General features: G+C 40.5%; 1 protein-coding gene across 1 annotated transcript in view; it reads right to left on the bottom strand.

The window, feature by feature from the left end:
* Window positions 1-19,448, bottom strand: part of LOC117775641 (cilia- and flagella-associated protein 46) — a 61,364-nt gene that overhangs the window by 31,524 nt on the left and 10,392 nt on the right. The window contains exons 7-25 of the mRNA XM_034608974.1: window positions 18,492-18,656; window positions 17,538-17,661; window positions 17,161-17,255; window positions 16,146-16,298; window positions 15,856-15,955; window positions 15,331-15,429; window positions 14,709-14,899; window positions 14,051-14,276; window positions 13,641-13,758; window positions 11,882-12,011; window positions 11,124-11,257; window positions 10,657-10,775; window positions 9,460-9,572; window positions 7,620-7,832; window positions 6,693-6,906; window positions 3,848-3,997; window positions 1,638-1,748; window positions 524-705; window positions 28-159 (exon numbers count right to left, since the gene is read on the bottom strand). Coding sequence (XP_034464865.1) covers window positions 28-159; window positions 524-705; window positions 1,638-1,748; window positions 3,848-3,997; window positions 6,693-6,906; window positions 7,620-7,832; window positions 9,460-9,572; window positions 10,657-10,775; window positions 11,124-11,257; window positions 11,882-12,011; window positions 13,641-13,758; window positions 14,051-14,276; window positions 14,709-14,899; window positions 15,331-15,429; window positions 15,856-15,955; window positions 16,146-16,298; window positions 17,161-17,255; window positions 17,538-17,661; window positions 18,492-18,656 — 2,769 coding nt within the window. The remainder of the gene's footprint in view (window positions 1-27; window positions 160-523; window positions 706-1,637; window positions 1,749-3,847; window positions 3,998-6,692; window positions 6,907-7,619; window positions 7,833-9,459; window positions 9,573-10,656; window positions 10,776-11,123; window positions 11,258-11,881; window positions 12,012-13,640; window positions 13,759-14,050; window positions 14,277-14,708; window positions 14,900-15,330; window positions 15,430-15,855; window positions 15,956-16,145; window positions 16,299-17,160; window positions 17,256-17,537; window positions 17,662-18,491; window positions 18,657-19,448) is intronic.

Raw genomic sequence — 19,448 nt, 5'->3', positions numbered from 1 at the left:
AAAACAAAAATGAACTAGTGACTGCACCTGACGCTGGAAAGAAGCACCTTCATGGCGTCCCTGTAGGTGTGTAGATCTCCATTGGACACATCGACTAAACTCAGACCCCTAAAACAGGCTGCACTGCTCAGCATCTCATTCACTGCAGTCAGGTCATACCTATGGGTGAAATAATATTCAAAAGCTGTCATTCACCTGTCCAGTTAACTCATTAATCAACCAAAATGTTAAACTGACATAGAGAAACATGAGACTTTGCTACTTCACTCAAACTTTGCAGCTAGAAAAAGTGACATGTATGAAAAATGGCTGTTTTTTATCAACTGCAGTACTCTTGATTATGCACAAGATGTCACCTGCCCCTCAGAGAGCTTTGGAAGCAAAAATGTCAACTGCTTTTCACACATCCACTTCAAATGCAGTGCCTCTCTCACAAATTAGACCAAAAAGACTGATCTGCCAAGGTACTTCTAATATTGTCAGGTTTCCTTTAAATGATATGTACTCATTCAAACACACTTACAGAGCACAGGGCATAGTGTTGAGGATCTTTGCTGCGGCTTCCTCCAGCTGCAGAGCGCTCTTGCTGCAGCACAACACCAAGCTGTGGTCCTTGGCATAGTGACAGAAGGCAGCCAGCTGGCTCCACACCTGCAACTCAACCACAGCATCCGTCCAGCTGCATTCTGACGCCATGCTCACCAGCTAGAGGTAAGGAGACAGGAGAAAGGGGAGGGGAGGAAAAATTGAGTTGGCGAGGGAAAAAGGAAGGAGGATGGGAGGCAGCGCAAAGACATAAGGAGATTGAGTGTGGGAAAAGAGAGGAGGAAATGTTGAGAGGGAAAAGATATGATGAGAGAGAGGGTGGGAAAAGATGTGAAAAGAAGGATGGTGGGGGAAAGAGGGGATGGAGGTGGGGAGGGATGGAAAAGACGGGAGGGAAAAGGGAGATAAATCAGGGGGAAAGAAATTAATACATTCAGGGATGGCAGAACACAGGAAGTATGAATGAAGAGGGGAAAAGGTGATGAAACAAATGTGAAAAGATGAAGAAAGGATTGGCGAGGGAAAAGACAGAAGGGGAAGTAAATAAAGGAAAGAAGACACACAGGGGTAGAGTAAGAAAAAAAGTGAGGGCGAGCAAGGGGAAAAGACACCATAGGCAGGGAGGAAGGGAGTAGAGGAACGAGTAGGAGGCAGAAGAACATAAAAAGGAAAGGATAAGACATGGAGAGCAAAGTATAGGGAGTGATGGAAAAAAGAAAAAGTTAAAAGCAGTGGAAGGAGCGAATGAAAATGAGGAGAAAGAGAGGAGGGGGAAAAAATCCAAAGGGAGATGGATGGAGGAGACAGAGTGAAAAATATAGGTGTGGAAAAATGCCAAAGGGCCTTGAATGTCAGAGAGAGTAATTCTCAGCAGGAAGAAAAAAAAAATCACATCACATATATCAAAAGAAACTCTGACAACCCTTATCCGATTAAAACATGGCTATCGAGGGAGCTATGGCTATATTTGAAGGAATTGACACATAATGAGATGCAGATGGATTTGGAAAAGCTCATGGGTCATCTCAGCATCTGCGGCTACCATCTGGTCCACAGCTACAGTAGGAAAACAGGAGCGGAGGAGTACATACTGTTTGGAGACAGGGAGCGGAGAACTCCATATGCCCCGGGTTCCTATTGCGCTGGAGCATCTCCACTCCGACCAGCACGCGCGTCATCGCCGACACTCCTTCATTCACACACTGCAAATGGGGGAGAGAACAATGCACACTGAGTATTTCCGCGAGTACAAACACAGTCCCTTAAGTTTAATTATAGAAAAGCCATATACATGTATAACTATTTGCTTATAAATTATACATAAACCTCCAGAACGATTATCAAATCATGTGTCCCAAATATTGCAGGGCTAGCCTCGTTGATAATGCATGACTTCCCATTGTGTAGGAAATGAGTTGATGATTTATTGATTGCAGCGGAGATTCATATATACATTTCTTAATCTGCATGGCAAGAAAAAAAACCTCATTAGGTTGCGACTTAAAGCTCATCAGGCTAAAGGGACTAATGTAGGGCAGGAAACGTGTGGCTGACAAATGACCATGGGATTATGGCGACTAATCAAATGGTATGTTAAACTGCATACGTGCTTCCTGTCACTGTGAAGCAGTACAATCGGGAGTCATGACATCCCCATGATGAGCACAGACCCAATGCACACAATGCCATGATGTGGATATGGCGTAAGTAACACCTACAGCATCAAGAAGATTAATTAAAATGTCAGGCAGCATAAGCCTACAATATCTTAAGCACATTATACAAGAACTGTGAGTAGACCACAATACAGGATCCATGATGACATGATTATGTTGTGACACTGAGCCGCACAGTTGTCACAGCAAGGATTTAACCTCCTCTACATGTCCGCCTCTACGAGTAAAAAAAGAATAAATGTAAATGTATGGAAGTAGCTTCGTAGTACTTTGTAATATTGTAAGTATTTTTGATGTCTTGTTGTTATTTGAAACCGATTTTGTTTAACTTTTTCATCATTGTTTCACAGCAAATGTAGTGATGCAGTGAGTACAGATATCACACATGTTAAAGGGACAGTTCACCCAAAAATAAGAATTCGCTCATCATCTACTCTGCACACGAGCTTGTGCAGAGTGTGAACGTGAACGTGAGCGCGGCTCCAGGCAGGAGGACACTAAAAACATGGTGTAAATGACACCGTTTCGTGTCCAATATGAATGTCGGGGCTTACGGACACTTGGATGACACAATGGGAGGCATGTTGTGGTTTTGTTTCAGTTGTTTTTTTTACATTTGAAGGAGTGGTCACCAGTTACTTGAATTATATTGGATTTGGCTGCAACGCTGTTACCCTGAAACTCAAAAAGTGTTTCATGGACTCAAACACTTCACCCACCCCTCCATTGGCATAAGGGTAATTAGATAATGAGGGAATTTTCATTTTTGGGTGATGTATCCATTTAAACCTAGAATGTTCTTCTCTCCTTCCCTGTGGCAGAGATTAGGTTTGAAATACATTTCAAAAGTGAACGTTCAGTGGTGTTGACATATTAACACTGTGGAGACATGTGTATGAAGGGAAACACCACACTGGTCTCCTGGTGCTGAGAGGGGGGAGAAAGCAGCTGTGCTATAAGAGTGTGAATGTAAGTTGGGAGAACTCAGGGAGGAGCAACATTTGTTCATCTATGTTACTGTCATAATTGACAATGTGAGGTTTCATCATTGTGTAGAGCTACTCAGTGGAGCTTGCAAAAGTCAATCACAGTGATGCCTCGCTTCAACACCTCGCTCACTGACACCATGGACTTCATCTGGGACGACATCACTGCTGTTATACCAAAGACGGATATGTCAGGGAATTCTCAGTATTGAACATAGGATAAAGACCAATATACAGCGGATTTATGTTTTGTGTTGACAACATGTTTCTTTTTGCTACGAGAGTTTTGGCAACACAACAAATTTGTAAAATGCTTTTGCTGTTTAAAAAACTGGAAAATAGATTTAATTTCAATTCATTAACCAGTTCTCCCAGTACTTTAAGTAAAAATTGTCCAAAGACTACTCGGTGACCAGTAAACTAGTACTAGGCAGTACTATCATATGTATATACCTTGCTGAAATAATATTAAAAAAACACACTACACTAATGCCATGTACCTTTCAAAATCCTAATCGCCTAATGCACAGTGTGCCAGGGTATTGACTTCAGTGCAATATGTTGTGAACTGTGTTTTCAAATGCTGATTAGGACCCTGAACAGTTTAATTAAGTTGGTGACGGATGCAGAGATCAGTACCTCATCTTTGACATCAACCTTTGTACCAATCTGCTGTTGCAGCAACCACTTGACCTGCACCCATGTGGCCACCACCTGTTTCCTTGCTGCGATGGGAACCGCCTCTCCTGGGACGTTGCAGGTGGATATATGAAGGGCGTAGTCACACAGCTGGAAGGAAGTGTAGAAAAACAGCAATCAGATAGAAGTACTTGGCAGCTTGAGGGGTTTGATAAGTATTACATGACATTTACATTTCAGGTTATGTCCTAATTATTATCCATAATATTAAATCATATTTTTTAAAGTTTCTATCGATCAAAGTTTCTATCAATTACTAAACATTATGATTCAAATCTGTAAGACTGACTGCACATCCTACTTCCTCTCGCCCGAGGCCCTTTGCCAGCCTGTCAGTCGCAGACACCACAGACTTACACACAAAAGATTCATATTAACACTTCAAGTCAGACACTGCATGTGACCCTGCTGTATTGTAGACTAGTTATACAAAATTGATCAGAGAGGCTCATTTTTGATTTTCCCTTCAAAAAGGAAACAGATACGATGATATTTAGTTAATAATTCACTGATAAAGTGCCTTTCATCTGAAGTTAGAGCAGATATTAATGGTGCAGCCTTTGAATGGAAGAGGGGACAGGAAACAGGCTTTTAATTGGCAACTGCAGCAAAGAGATGAGAGATATCAGACTCATGAGAGTAACATGTGAATATACATATATATAAATGAGTAATGTCAATGTTATAAAAGAAACAACAGAATGTGCCCTTTGACCCTTAAACCTTTCACCTTGGATGCTTCAATGTGTGTCATGATATCATATCATTCCACTTGTTCTATGAAACAGTACAACTGATAAATCCTGTTTCCTGATTCCACAAATTAAGAGAGTATTAAGAAGCTTACTGTGGTTTGATAAGTTTCCAACTTTTAAAGAGTTGACAAGGTGGAAACTGTTTCTTGCATGTTTACAGTTTGTCTGTATGAAGGATGAAAATGTGAGGATCTGAACATGTGATGTGAAGATTCTGCAAACTCCTTTAAGAGATTTTACACACACACACACACACACACACACACACACACACTCCTTTCAACTCTTCTCAGACTCCTATCTCTTCGTAAGCTTTGTGGTGGGGATTTCAGACACTGTCCTCACAATGGGAAGATCAAACAGTGAAAGAAAGGAGCTATCAGTCTGGGAGTGAGGGTCAATCCCGCCTGCGTCAACAAACCAGACAAGAGATTTACAAGCAAACATGTTCTGATTACTTGGTAGAGCACATGTATGCCCCATTAAAGCTGGTGACTGAGCTGCCATGATTGCATGTTATATGATCCTTGGAGCTTTCTAAACCCCCGGAGGAAGGTTTATAACTTTGACCTCATCAGTGCTTCTTCGAGACTGATTATTTCTTATCCTCTTGAGAAGTTTCTTAAAAAAATCAGTGATTGCACAATCGGCCATCAAGTCTTATCACATTAAGAGCTGTAGTCCCCAGTTTAGAGGCGTATTCATTTGTTCTGCAAATTAGTGCTAGTGGGTTTATGTAAATTTGCTGTGACATTGGAAGTTTGAATTCAATTTTGGATCTGATTTAATAAAATCAACATGTCCCGGTCGTACCGCGCCTCTCGCCTGATATCAGCTGGGATTATCTCCAACTCCCCTGCAACCCTTAAAAGGATAAGCGGGCTGGATAATGGATGGATAGATTCATTTAATTTAAATGTATGTTGTCAGAGAATTGTATGCAAATATATGCTGATATTAGCAGGTTTTATGGACATGTTAATGACACAGGCTCACAGGCAGTAGTTCACCGATGCAATTGTCAAAGACTGATGCCACAATAATTGAAAGTCACGACTCTTTATAAATAGTTTTATGGGACTGATACGTATGTATTAAATGAATTAGGACATTAGAGCTGCTTTCAGACTTGCACTGAAGTCCAGATATTTTTCCTGAAATTTTCCGGAGGGAACGCAAATGTTTGAATCAGTTGCTCTGGACACTTTCCAGGAATTTTCCTGCCAGCCCCCTAGTGAGCCCATGTGAGAATACAGCAGGACAAAGGTGAGTGGGCATCTTGATGAAGTTTCAAGCAATGGACACGAAACTGTAAGAATACAAATATCTTGAAGAAATGAATAAAGAGGCAACATACACATAGAAAAAGCTGATGAACACTTGGAACCCAACTTGGAAAGACAATGAGTTTTGAGAGTTTTGGGCGCAATGAGCCAATGCAGTGCTGTAAACAGTTGATTTATTGATCGTGACCTGTCTCCTGCATGCTCATCCCAGCCCCCCCCCCCCCGCCTAAATGTTCCAGATATTTTCCTGTTCTGAACGCGTCTGACCCGGACGGACTCCTGCTGTGTTTTTCATATGTGAAAGCCAAACCTTGCCCATCTGAAAACCGCCAATGTGCTGAGGTTGTTTTCTGAGTTTATATTTGTTTAACGGTTTCAACAGATTTTGTCTGTATGTATTTTTTAAATCTCATTCTGCTGCCTGTCTTGGCAAGACAAGAGATTTTGTATCTTGTGAATGTGTGTGAACCAGACAATCTCCCACCGCGTTCTTCATGTGTGAATTTCAGAAAATGTCTGGATGTAATTTTCCCGAGTTTGAAAACAGCTTTATTGACCATAATTTGAGCCCGGAAAGCATCTTATAATTATCCAAATGAGCAAAGTACTTTAAGTCTTTAACTTGCACAGAAAAATCGTCAACCGCGAACAGATCAAATTTTCCAGACATTTTCTCTGAAATCATGTCTGAAAACCACTTCAGGTGCCCATCATGCTCTCACATACGCACAGTGACATACGTACCTCCAATGCCTTGCGGACATTCTCCAGGGCAGCATGATCTGAAAGAACCCCATGAACAGCAGATGCCTTCTCCACCCGCTTCTCGACTTTGTTCTTGCCCTTGTCCCCAAGAGCAGGTTGTGGCAAGGTTGGCTCAACATTGTCTGGTCTACACGGAGGCTGGACCAACCCCCGGGCCACAGCATTACACAGTAGCACAACCAGGGCACGATTCCTGAGATGCACAACACAAAGAAAACAGAAAACTGACACTTTCTGGAAAAACAACACAAGGTTTCGCCTGAAGGCCAAACATCCTCTTTTTTATCTGTTGGTTCTTTCTGAAAGTATGAACCCTTCCAACGAATGTGGATATCTCTATGTTTCCTTTGCCACATTGTTACACGACAATGAACAATGAATGTTAAAACTCATACAACTATTGCAATGCTCAAGGACAGTTTGGTCTGTTTGCATTCATCCACGGTGCTCAAATTGCCTCACATTCTGTGAATTAGCCACTGTAGAAGAGAGAATACATTTATGAGCATTTTTCAGAAATCAACTTTGACCGTAAAATGATTTTCAAAAGACTAGTGCACATATTGCTGCTATTGCTGAAAGGGTAATAATTTCCACCTGAACTGAATGGCGTAATATACACAGTACTTCACTGTGGGGTGAGAAAATGACTGCTGGGCGGATGAAACGCTCTCAAATCCCACTGAGTAATCTAAAAAATGTTTAGTCATCAGTCTGAAAACAGCTATGTTTCATGTTTATACAAATGGTGACATTTTGTGAATGAGTTTTTTTAATTTATTTATCAAAATGCATGTGATAACAGCAACTGCACAAAATGAGTATTTCATTCGTTGTCAGAGGAGCAGCCACACACCCATGTTATTCAGCCTTACAGAATGACAGTCATTTAGAGACCCAGCCTACCCAGGGCACTCCATCTTTTGGAGCATCTCCACCAGATTCTGGAAGGAGGGAAGCAGGTGCTGGTACTCTCCTGATGCCAGCAATTGGCTGTTGTAGTTCCACAGGTAAATGGCCGCATTAGCAACCACCCACGGTTCCCCGATCGCCGATCCAAGCTCTGCTGCCCGTAAGAAGTTAAAGGTGGCGTAGGTGGACAGAGCCTGGATCCAGTCTCTGGGTGAGAGAGGGAGAGAAGTACAATAGAGAGTGAGGGGGGGAGAGAAAGCTGTGTTTGTTTGTTTGAAGAGATGAAGATGAGGGAGTATAGTGGCCACCTGGTGTTGTCTGTCGTGAACTTAAGTTAGGTTTCTTGTTTACACTTATACTACATTAGATTTTTCACATGAATAATTGCAATTGCTAAAGTGGCAACTTCTCTGACAGATTCCTCTGCATGATGCAAATGGGAAACTGTAACCCCACCTTTACAGTGTCAGGCAGGTTATAACCAATGAGGCATTCAGAAGCAATTTTCTTTGAGCTCCTGAGAGCAAATGTAAAGCTTGCAGCTCCCACAATGCAATGTGCTGGAGGTGCAGTCAATTTCAGGTAAAGCACACTAGTGTGTGCTCCACTGCTGAATGGGATATGTCAGTTCTGACTGCAATCCAGGGAAACGAGTCACACAGGTAAAGCATTGTTTAAATGCATGAAGTAGTTTTTTTGGTGCAGAAAATAAATGTCCACATTTGAATCCTATAATAAATGTGTGCAGAACCACCATGACTCATGATATGGAGAAGAAACAGTACAATACATGTCGTGTCTGGAGTTCCATTGACAACATCTTGGTCTTTAACTCGAAAGATAATCACATCATTGATGATGTTTGAAGCCTTGTTTTGTACCAGATAATTGGATGGTTTCAGATCTGCTCTGTGTAGTTGTGATTTTAAGGGATGAAGACACAAAGGTCAACAAAGAGATTGTGTCATTACCATCACTGCCTATGATCGTTTCTATCTAGTTATGCACATGTACTCATTTTAAAAGCATAATTGAACATGAGATTTATTTCCTTGGACATTTATTTTGTAGATGATCAAATTTCTCTCAGTTTTGCATTAGATCATTTACCTAATTTAATTAATGGTAATTACGTATATACAGTACACATATAATGTGGCACAGCTTAAGTGCATGTGATATTAGTGATGTTAAACAATGGGAGAGTGCTATGATGTAAGATGTGATGTGCCCCTTAGGTTGGAGAGTGTCCCGAATTGTGGATTCAGACATTTAAAATGACACTGACAAACTCTGTCTCCATACTCTGGCTTAACCCACAGTTCTAAAGTAAGTTATAGTTAAGGCTAGGAGAAAAACCCTGTCTTAGACTATTTACTGCCTCATTAGCACAAAATATAGTCCTTTTATAAAATTATATTTAACAGCCACAAACAAACACCCACAGCTGACAATGTAAGTAGAGGCACTAGCCAACAATTAGATTATGGTTCTGTCTGAACTGTTTTTATCTAATGATAACACAGGAAAACAAAACTAAATAATACAAAATGTTTCAAAGTGGAGGAAATATGTTCACTGAAAGTTAGTCCAGATTTCTGCATTCATCATTTTAAACGAAACAAAAAAATAAATATATCAAACTGTTAAAAATGGTCGAGCACAAAGTGAAAGCATTTGATTTCCACTTTTGAAATAAAATACATACAAAAAAATGCATTAAATCCACGATATTCACCACATCAACAAAATATTTACAAAAACAGACATATCATTATAGTTTTATGATGTTAAAACATGGATGTGTTTGTCTGTGTGCATGTTGTGTTTTCACCTGTAAATAACCCAGTCTGGATCCTCTTCAGACACATAAACCCCTCTTTCCTGTGGGGGAACAGCTGGGCTGTTGAGCTGCATGCCCTCAGTTAACAGCTTTTGGACGGTGGCCTGGTAACACACAATCATTCATAATTAAAGGTGCCTTTCTGTTTTGACAACTCTATAAGGAGAAGAGAAGACCTCCCACTATGAGAACGACAGCTTCTGCGGAGCTGCAGCTCCGCTGTAGCAGATCAAAGCAAAAAGAAACAACTGGTGAGCATTTTATAACTTTGGCAGACAACTCGGGTACGACAAGAGGAACCTTTCTTCTTTTCAGACTGGGACATATGCATATCTCACAGGCTTGTTAAAACCCTTCCAATGAATGTCTACTGTAAGCAGTGTTTGTTTCTAATCTCATATTTCAAAAGAAAAACTCAAGATAAAAAAATCCAAATTAATATTCCTATGATCACACATGGTTCAGACAGATTGTTGTTATCATGAGCATCTCACTAGAAAAAACACCTCCAAGCAAGAAATAAACAGCTGGTAAAGCAGAACATGTGCATGTTCACCTTAAAACATGTTGGGTGGAAAACAGCTCAATCTGGAAATGTATGGACAACCAGCTCCACCTCCTGAACTGCCTTAGACTACACTTATAACAGTTAAATTATTTAGATGCGCTGATTCCAGTGAAACATATAGAAAAATTGTTTTTCAGAAAGGCTTCAAATTATGAAGAACATCAATGAGTGCACAGTGGCTGGGTAGGTGCATGATCTCTTGTTATTGATGAAGGTGTCACACTATGTCTGTATGTATTTATACATGTATATATACAGTGTATACTTGGGGTTTATCCTGATAAATACATTTGAACTGAATACATCATAGTTTTATTGTCTGTTGTATGGTCTGCTAATCCTGCACTGGATTAAATTGCTTTCACAGGAAACAGTGCACCAGTGTAATTACATCTTATTGATAACACTGTTGTTTAGTTTTTGCTCTGTTGTGTGTCAGAGTTCTACTCTATTCAGTTATTGTCAATGCAAATGGATCATCCTAACAGAGCAGCTTCACATTAAGATTCCCATTGGCCAAACACAGAGGAGTAATAGTTAGGCACGGCCACATTTAGCAACAGGCTGCTGTGCCCTGCAGATACATGTACATCAGTTACTCTTCTCTAGTAAACACACACCTCAGCACTGATGAAGCGGATTTCAGCTAAAAGCCGCAGGTGGTCCCTCACAGAGTTTTGGCTTTCTCTGCAACTGTGGAGAGGTTCTGCACAGCTCTCCTCCCCTGAGCTTCTGCAGTCTGGAGAGAAGTGATAAAAGTCTGATGGTGGAAGAAATTCTCCACCCCCTGAATTTATCACTGGTACAACCAATACTAATTTCCGACCACCTATGTATCTTTTCATGAAATATGCTAACAACCAAATTGTACCTCATGTAAATCAGATGTCATATAACTTTGAACAACGAGCTATGGTATTTAAAAAAATAATTATTAGTATTAATAATAATAATCCTACCAATAATCAAAAAGCAGTTAAACGAACTAGATCACAGAGCTATTATGTATTAAAAAACTGTAATTTCTCTTTCAATCATTCTAATATAAAACTCTCCTTCACTCGTAGGAATATTTCTGGTACATTACCATCCATCTTGTCAGCCTTGGAAATCTTCCATCTCCCGTCATCATAAAGCAAACAGAATCGACAAGCAGCTCGGCAGACATCCCAAACTTCCTGTTTCCTGGCTGTCTTAGCCAGGGTTGCCCACAGCTTCATCCTTGAACAGCCAAGAAAAAAAAAGCACAACAGAGAAGAAATTAGAGATGATTGCTTTTTAAAACACGAGGTCGCAGCAAGGGCACAGCAGCATGCTGCATATGATCTCAGATAGTTTGTTTGTGGCACCATGAATAATAAGGTTTTACTTTGGCGAATAGTAAAGATGTGATGACTCTGTTCTCTCCCGACCAATGAGCCTGCAATTTCTGATGTGCACACTTTTTAACTGTAATGATACAAGCAGGCAGGGGGAACTAAATTACGGACCCTGAGTACGATGTAAGAGAAGGTTGCAGACTCCAATGGTCACAAAACAACATTAACTGCAGAGAGGAGCGATAGATCAAACATTCATTAATACCTAATGTTCAGTTTATGAGTAATGAATTCAACAAGGCATAAAAGGCTGGTTATACAGGCAATTTTCCAACTGGGTTTCTGGGAAGCCTGACAGCTAAGAATGATTACAAAGAAGACAACAAAAAGGGCTTTAACTTGTAATCATACACATACATAGATAGCAACAATTAATACATTTAAACACACACTTAAACAAACAAACAAACAAACACACACACACACACACACACACACACACACACACACACGCACACACACACACCTCTCTGTGTGGTCAGTGTCACCAGCTTGTCTGGCCAGGTGTCCATCCACCTTCTGTAAACATGCAGAGTGATGCTGAGCCTTAGCAGAGAGCTGAGCCACTGATCCTGATGCAAGACGGCTGACAGGAACTAGAGAATAGATGAAGTGGTCACATTTCATTAATACTGCTGGAGAAACTTTTCAATTCAGGTTTATGGCCTCTCATGCATAACAAAAAGTCTAGTCGTTCTGTTGCACAACTTCTCATTCCGAAATGATTGTTTATAATTTATAAAGCATGGATGTAAGAAATGCACACTCTTACGCACAGTGAGAATGAATCTTGGGGAAGTTACGTAATCCGCCCTTATGACATTTCATGAAGGCATAAGGAAATACAACTGAAGAGATGCAATGGAACATTCCCACCTCTTTCAAACAGGAGTAATGACTACAGTTCAAGTTGAATAGACATTTAAGACTGAATAAAAAACATAAACATTTTTCATATTATTTTTCAGAGCCATCTACAGCAACAGGGATATAAAAGCTTGTGTTTTATTATTACAGTCAAGTGACTTAATCTGGAGTGGTTTAAACAAGAGGCACCAGTGCCTTAGTTCTAACCCCGAGACACACACATTCACACTCATGCATGATTGAAACAAAACTAAATTGGGGCAGTATTACATGCTCCAATTAATTAATTATTTTAGTCTCACGGCTTACTTTGAAGCTAAGACCACAACGATTAAGTGTCAACAGCTAGGGGATCCTTCAGGTGTATAGAGAAAAACAAGAGGTGTCACTGTGGGACCTAAGCTTTTAACCCCCGCCTGCAGTAGAAACCCTTTGACTAGCTGTCAGAGGCCAGTTCTACCCTGGCTCATTAGGACTGCTGAATGTTAATTTGATGCTGTGGACCGAGGAGCCGGGAATGATTCTGAGATCGTACGTTTTTCCCAAGCTCGGGCCCTCATGCTCCATGATCTGCTGCACACAGTCGATTGGAGCTTTGCTGTGAGCCACACAGGAACACACGCACAAACTTGCAACAAAGTTTAATGCCAACACGGAGAGACTTTACGTCCAGACTTTGAGGCCAAGGACCAAATTTGCATATGGGACGGTGTCCACCAAATTAGCTCTGTAACATTCATTCAGTTTTCACTCATAATCTGTATGTAATCTGCTTTCCTGAGACAGCAGCTCATTACTCAGTCAGCTCATTACTCAGTCAGTGCAGACGGCTGCCTTCCAGGTACATTATGTGAATGAAGGTCACCTGTAAGCCAAAGAACACCTACAATAAAATTTGATTATTCATTCATTTATAATATATCCTGATCTGCAGCCCAATGTGTCGTTTTTTACTGCTGCTGTGCAAAAGCCTTCTGTGCAAGAGCGCTTTTTACTATTTCTGTGCCTTTGGGGTCAGTTATTCACTTTGAAGACATTTGAGTTGAGGACGTCAGTTCTTTTGTTAGAGGTTTTTTTCATTGCAAGTACTCATGCATAAAGGAGAAACATGGACTTTATTGCAGGCTGAATTTATCTCAGATCAGGTATCTGGGGTATATTCTTCCAGAACTGTAAACTGTCACCTGACAGATGTTTAACGAAATGTTTTTTGCAGATAAAAGGGACAAAGAGCTCAGTAAGTACAGATGTGTGTCTCAAACTGTCCCTCGAAGAGAAGCGCATGCAAATAAGACATGAGTTAACGGAATGTCATTGTGTCTTTGTGAAACATTTAAAGTAAAGAGGAGAAGCTCTACTTTTTGAGATATTGTCTCCGTCCAGCACAATCTGGAAATCATCAGGGCCCAAAAGGAGACCAACAGCAACCAGAACGGGATGAATGTTTGTCTTATCTTGGGGTCGCATCTCCCTGGCCTGAGAAAGAAAGCGAAAGGACAGGATGTCAAAATCAATTTGTCACCCAGTTAACTTACAGTCCTCAGCCATACCCACTACTACAGCCCCAAGCACAGGAGAACACAAGCTGAAGTCATTTTATGAGGCATAATAATTACTCTTATATATGTCTCATTAAAGCTATAGTTGCTTTCAACATCCACAAATCATGCAACAGTAGATTCCTCTTCTCCTTTGATTGTACCTGTGATTTCAAATGCAGCTTGTTAAAACTTGATAATATCAAACTGTTTGAAGCAGAACTGTTAACCTGCTGCAGAAGCTTAGCGGCTTTATCCTCGGTCCGGGGGGGTGTTTGGTAGAGTGTCCTTCTGAGCTGCAAGAGGTGCAAAGCCCACGACAGGCGCTGACTTTGGGTCCCGTTATCCAGCAGTATGGCTTTCTGAAGGTGAGTCAAAGAGGCCTCAAGGCATCCCTCCTCCTCTTCTATCACAGCAAGCTCGGAGTGGACCTGGCAGCGCATCTCCAGCAACGAACTGCGGAAGTAACACAAAGACTCACTTCAGCAGAGACTAATATATCATGAAAGTAGGAAGTTGTGAGATTCTAATTTCATCTACTTATGTTGTTTTGAAAAATAACTGAATGAAAACTCTCTTTAATTATAACAAACATTTCTTGCCGTATGTCATCAGAAGAGCATTTATCATGATCCATGTTTTTTCGAATAGTTTTTCTGATATGTACATTATCTGTATTGCTGATACATAACAGGATTGTGGGTATTTAAGATGGCAACTCTGATTCATTATCAGAAGTCTGAGGAAGAGCCTTGTGTTCTAAAGTCATTGGCAAATAAATCCTTTAACAGGAGCTGTATGTCTTCTCTTTCTCAAACACTATCACATTAACACATAATTTGAGCGGAGATTCTTTTTGTAAAGTGAGAATAATTTGAAGAAGGAAACCTCTGCGTGTCTTCCAGTACTCGAGCCACTCTGAGCAGGGGTGTCTTGATGTGTTTCCTGAGATTGTGCTGCAGGAGGGGCAGGCAGAATCTCCACAGGGTCGCGCACGCCACCTGCACAGCCTGAGGGTCGCCCTCTCTCACTGCACTCTGCAGCCACTGATCCAGCCTGCCTATCTCCTTCAGCCAGGCCTGCGGAATAAGAACTACAGATAAGAACCTGCACCACTGATAACACAACACTTTTATGTCCTGGGAACTTCTATGTACTGGGCAAGTCAACTGGAATTGGACTGGATAGTTTGTAAATGTGACTGTTTTCATACCAAAATCTTAGATATACCTGATCAAACTTCCCTACTAAAAAACTCAAAGACATAAACAAAAACAAGAATCTATTCAGGTGATATTACAACAATTAAAATTCAGAAACTTATTGATGAAGTGCATCTTGATGGGTCAACAGTTTCTATGAGCAGGGACACCTATCCAAGTGAATGGGTGTTTTTGAATTACAGAAATATTGTTGGACAATTAATCAAGCCTCAAGCCACTGGGTTCACTGCCTGCATTATAACGTGGGGCGGAAACACATGGCTGATAATTCATGTATGATCAAGCACCTCCACGTTGGCTTTGGAATAGTCATTTATCTTCGCCTCTTTCTTCAGGCGGTTGATTTCACTGTTGACACATTCCATTATTACGCGTTGGCCAGGACTCTAAAAGAGACAAACACATGTGATTTCAGACATCAGCATCAGGGGAGTACATGGAAAAGAAAATCACACTATAAACGGATAATTCTGAATTTATGCCAAAACATCTTTCACATGCAAATTTGCCAATTATATTATCATTTCACCAAATTTCCCAAAGAGAAAATGGGGCAAAATTCAAAAAAAGCTACAAACACCTTTCTGTGAAATAAATTCTATCTTTGCAGAGGAAAATCTAAAAAAGGCAGCAACCGCTTAAGGTCTAAAGCATGAGCTCAGCTAATTAATCCAATCTATTGTCAGGCGCTTACTTCAGAAGGATGTCAAAGTCCATGCATAAATTTGAAAAATAAAGTGTTTATAGTATGTACAGTTATAGCAGTGAGCAACGCTACTGCCTGAGGTTTTAAGAGAATATCGGACACTCACAGCCTCTCTCGCCAACTTCAGCTCTTTCAAACAGTCGGCAGCTACTTTCTGATGCTTCACTTGCAAGGCCAGCAGAGCCAACTCCAGGAGGAAGGCAACTCTGCAAATCCCAGATAAAACATAATTTATACAATTTCACAACACTTCAGTTCAGTACTCTGAGTCGGGTACTGCCCTTGTGATATCCATATGTGGGTTTATGGTTTTGGGAGGTTTAGGAACAGAACAGGGAGCAACAAGGGTAAGCTTGTTCGGTAGGGAATTTGATCAGGACACTTTGGGTCACAGACCTGTCAGCTGGTTGGATGGGGATTGCACTCTGGAGAGCACTGAGGTTCTCGGGCGCAGAGGATGCTTTCGTACGATCCACCAGGAGATGGAAAATCTCCTGAAGCTCGACAGAATCCTTCATCAGCTCGTCCTTAGTTATTTCTTTCAATCTGCTACAAACAACAGCAAAACCTGTCTGTTTACATCAATAAACACACATACGAGAGCCTGCATGATTCTGTATTTTCATATACCCACTAATAAGCTGAAACCTAACATTGCATAAATCTCAGGCAAAAATAACCTATGTGATGCTGACGATGGCCGAGTCCTGCTGAGTCACGCTGTCAACGTTTATAGCTGAGCTGATAAGCCATAAAGAGCTCTGACATGCTGTGTACATGCCTGGAGACATATGGGGGCTGGGTTTGCATTTTGTATTATAAGTAGCCATGGTGCAATTCTATTCATGAACACAGGTAGCTAATAAAACCTGTGCACCATGGGATGCCACAGGGGCTGAGAGCCAGTAGATGACTGGACTATTGACCCAGGCTTAATGTTTCAAAGCTCCCCAGTTAGCTGAAGGTATTAAAGCTTTACGATCAGAAAACGCATCAATTTCACTCTGTTAAGTCCTAAAGCTAAAGAAAACACTATATATATATATATATATATACACACTTTGCAGGTCACAAGTACAGAATGATAAAAAAAAGATCCTGTCCTTGATTTGACCATTAAAAAAGTCATTAGAGATTCAGGTTATGAGTCAACTTGCATCTTTTATTAACTGGAAGAAGGAAAGAAAGTAAACATACAATCAATCAATGCAGCACATGCTTTTAAACACAGTCTTGCCTCCTCAATGTAAGAAAAACCATTAAATCAGATCAAGAGCTCCTTTTCTTGAACAGCTACAGTAAAACTTGTTTATCTTAGCTACGGATAGAACCACCTTTCATCATGACAGCATACAAATAATGATTTCTTAAGTATAATCCTGCAGAGCAAAAATGAATTAACTGTACTTACTTTTTAAATTCTTGTAATTTGTAAATGACTGCTAAGTTGATATCCTTCCTGCTCATCTCACTGATGACATCACCCTCTGTCAGTTTGTGTTGAACCTTTAGAAACGAATAGTAGAAGTAGATGACACACTGAATTTATCACCGTACAATGTTTAACTAAAAGGTCTATTGTGTCTCAGAGGAAAGTTAATTAACTGACCATGAGTTAAGTCTGATCTTGATGTATTCAGATACATTGAAAGTTTAAATGCTCTTTTCTGGGTTCACACCAAAAGTTCATTAACTTCATAAAAAGTTTATGTCACAAAGGAGAATACAAAACAGTTTGTCTTGTTACTCACTGGCACATACATTTTGTTGACAATAAATGCTGTTTACCATTATCATAAAGAGTCTTGGATAAAGATGTGGGGCTTGAGACTTGATCCATTCTCCTGTAGTTTTGGCCAGATCTGCAGCCTCCTCCATTTCCCCTGAGTCGACCAGACATTTGATCAGGTGCCTGAATAGAAACAGAGAGAAAAAGAAAAAAGAAACCTCCCACAAGTCAGTCAAAACTGAAGAAGCCTCTTGAATGAGTGGTGAAACACAAACAAATCCAAAGACTTGTGACAGTTGATTGTGAAAGAACACAAAAATATCCACCGCATGTGGAAATATGGTGCCGTGAGTTGGATTACAGTCTCCACTGGTAACCTGACGCATCAGATGATTATTTGTGAGAAATCCAGCTCCCTCTTTTATAACTGTATGTACACCTCAATACATCCAACACAATCCAATTCAAGTGTTTTTGTAGACACTGAATGGCTGGCTGTATAATTGACATGATATTGTACATGACTGGTACATTATATTCTCTAAACAATGCTGATAATAATTACTTTATTTGTATAGCACTTTTCTTTACAAGTAACAAAGTGCTTTACAACAAACAATATGAAATTCACGAACAATCAGAGTAAAAAAATAATACTGGAATGTAGAGCTGTGTTTCATCAGCGTTGCAGTGAAAGTGGAGATTATGTTTGCGGATGATGTTGCCAAGTGGGAGCACATAGATTGAAAATAGAATGGGACCTAGGATTGAACCCTGCGCGACACCATACAGCACATTTGAGGGGGATGAGATTGAGCTGGAAAAAATGATTAAACAGTTTACATTGGAAAATATTCTCTCCCCTTTTAATGAGGAAAAAGGCAGCCCATTAACTGTAGAGCCATACAGCTGTGGTTATAAATGAACTGCCTGAATCCAGCATGAGGCTGGACAGAATCAGGACTGAACCTATTCATGAGAGTGAAATAAGAGAGCATTGGGGGGTCACATACATCATGAGTTCAGCCCTCCAGCTGTGGTCTTCGTCCGCCACCTCCTCCAGACCTTGGACCACCTGCCTGAGTGAGGGAACCAGGTGGAGGCTCCACCCTGGCTGCAGGAGAGGGTACACTGTCTGGAAATACTGCACCGAGGCATTGAACACCATGAAGTGGAATCTGCAAGACACGAACCACATGAAGAAGGAATAAACACAGAAAACTGAATTATTTAGATGATGCACATGCAAGCCATTTCCAGTGTCAGAGCTGTATGGAGTCGTCCTGTGAATTGCAAATGTGTGTGGATTAACCATCATCCAATGAGCCACAGGAGAGCCATTTTACATAGCCGTATTAGCCCTTCTATGTAAAATAAGTAATATTTATGAATTCAAGGCACTGTTTAAGAGAAAATTGTGTGAACAGACTGTTTGAGTGCTGCTAATTTATTCACTAGAGAATGTGTTGTGCGCTAGTCTGGGATGTATTAGATATGTATTCCCTCTGGTGGTAATTTGGATTGCTCATTCAGCCCTTTTATTGACAGCTTATGAGTTCATTAGCAAAGAGATTCAGAGCTGTTCGCTCATAAAGGCTAAGCCAGTATCTCTCTCATAATTTCTATTATTACATCAATATTAATCGCCACTTTTAACCTGCTCCTAAATATTTCCTGTTAGCTGTAGAAATTTAAAAGGAATCTACGCTAAATCATCACCACTTCTGAATAAAAGCTTAGAGCAAAGCATGAAGAATCGTGTCTTATTTCAACATGCCCCAGAATGTGTCTGTGCAGCTACTGAACTTTCACAACCTAAAACACTCACTGTTATGAGCATTTCACTTTTCTGTACTTTGTTCTGGTGCAATTAGCAAACAATATCAGAGATGCTGCACAGGGCATACATTGGTCACCCTTAGTGACTCTGTTAAAACAAAGCATACTTAAATACAAGCATGCTTCTGAGA

This window comes from Hippoglossus hippoglossus, chromosome 15 (genome assembly GCF_009819705.1).
Source record: "Hippoglossus hippoglossus isolate fHipHip1 chromosome 15, fHipHip1.pri, whole genome shotgun sequence".
Classification (NCBI taxonomy): domain Eukaryota; kingdom Metazoa; phylum Chordata; class Actinopteri; order Pleuronectiformes; family Pleuronectidae; genus Hippoglossus; species Hippoglossus hippoglossus.
The sequence above is the reverse complement of the archived record's forward strand: the minus strand, read 5'-3'. Positions and strand labels throughout refer to the sequence as shown.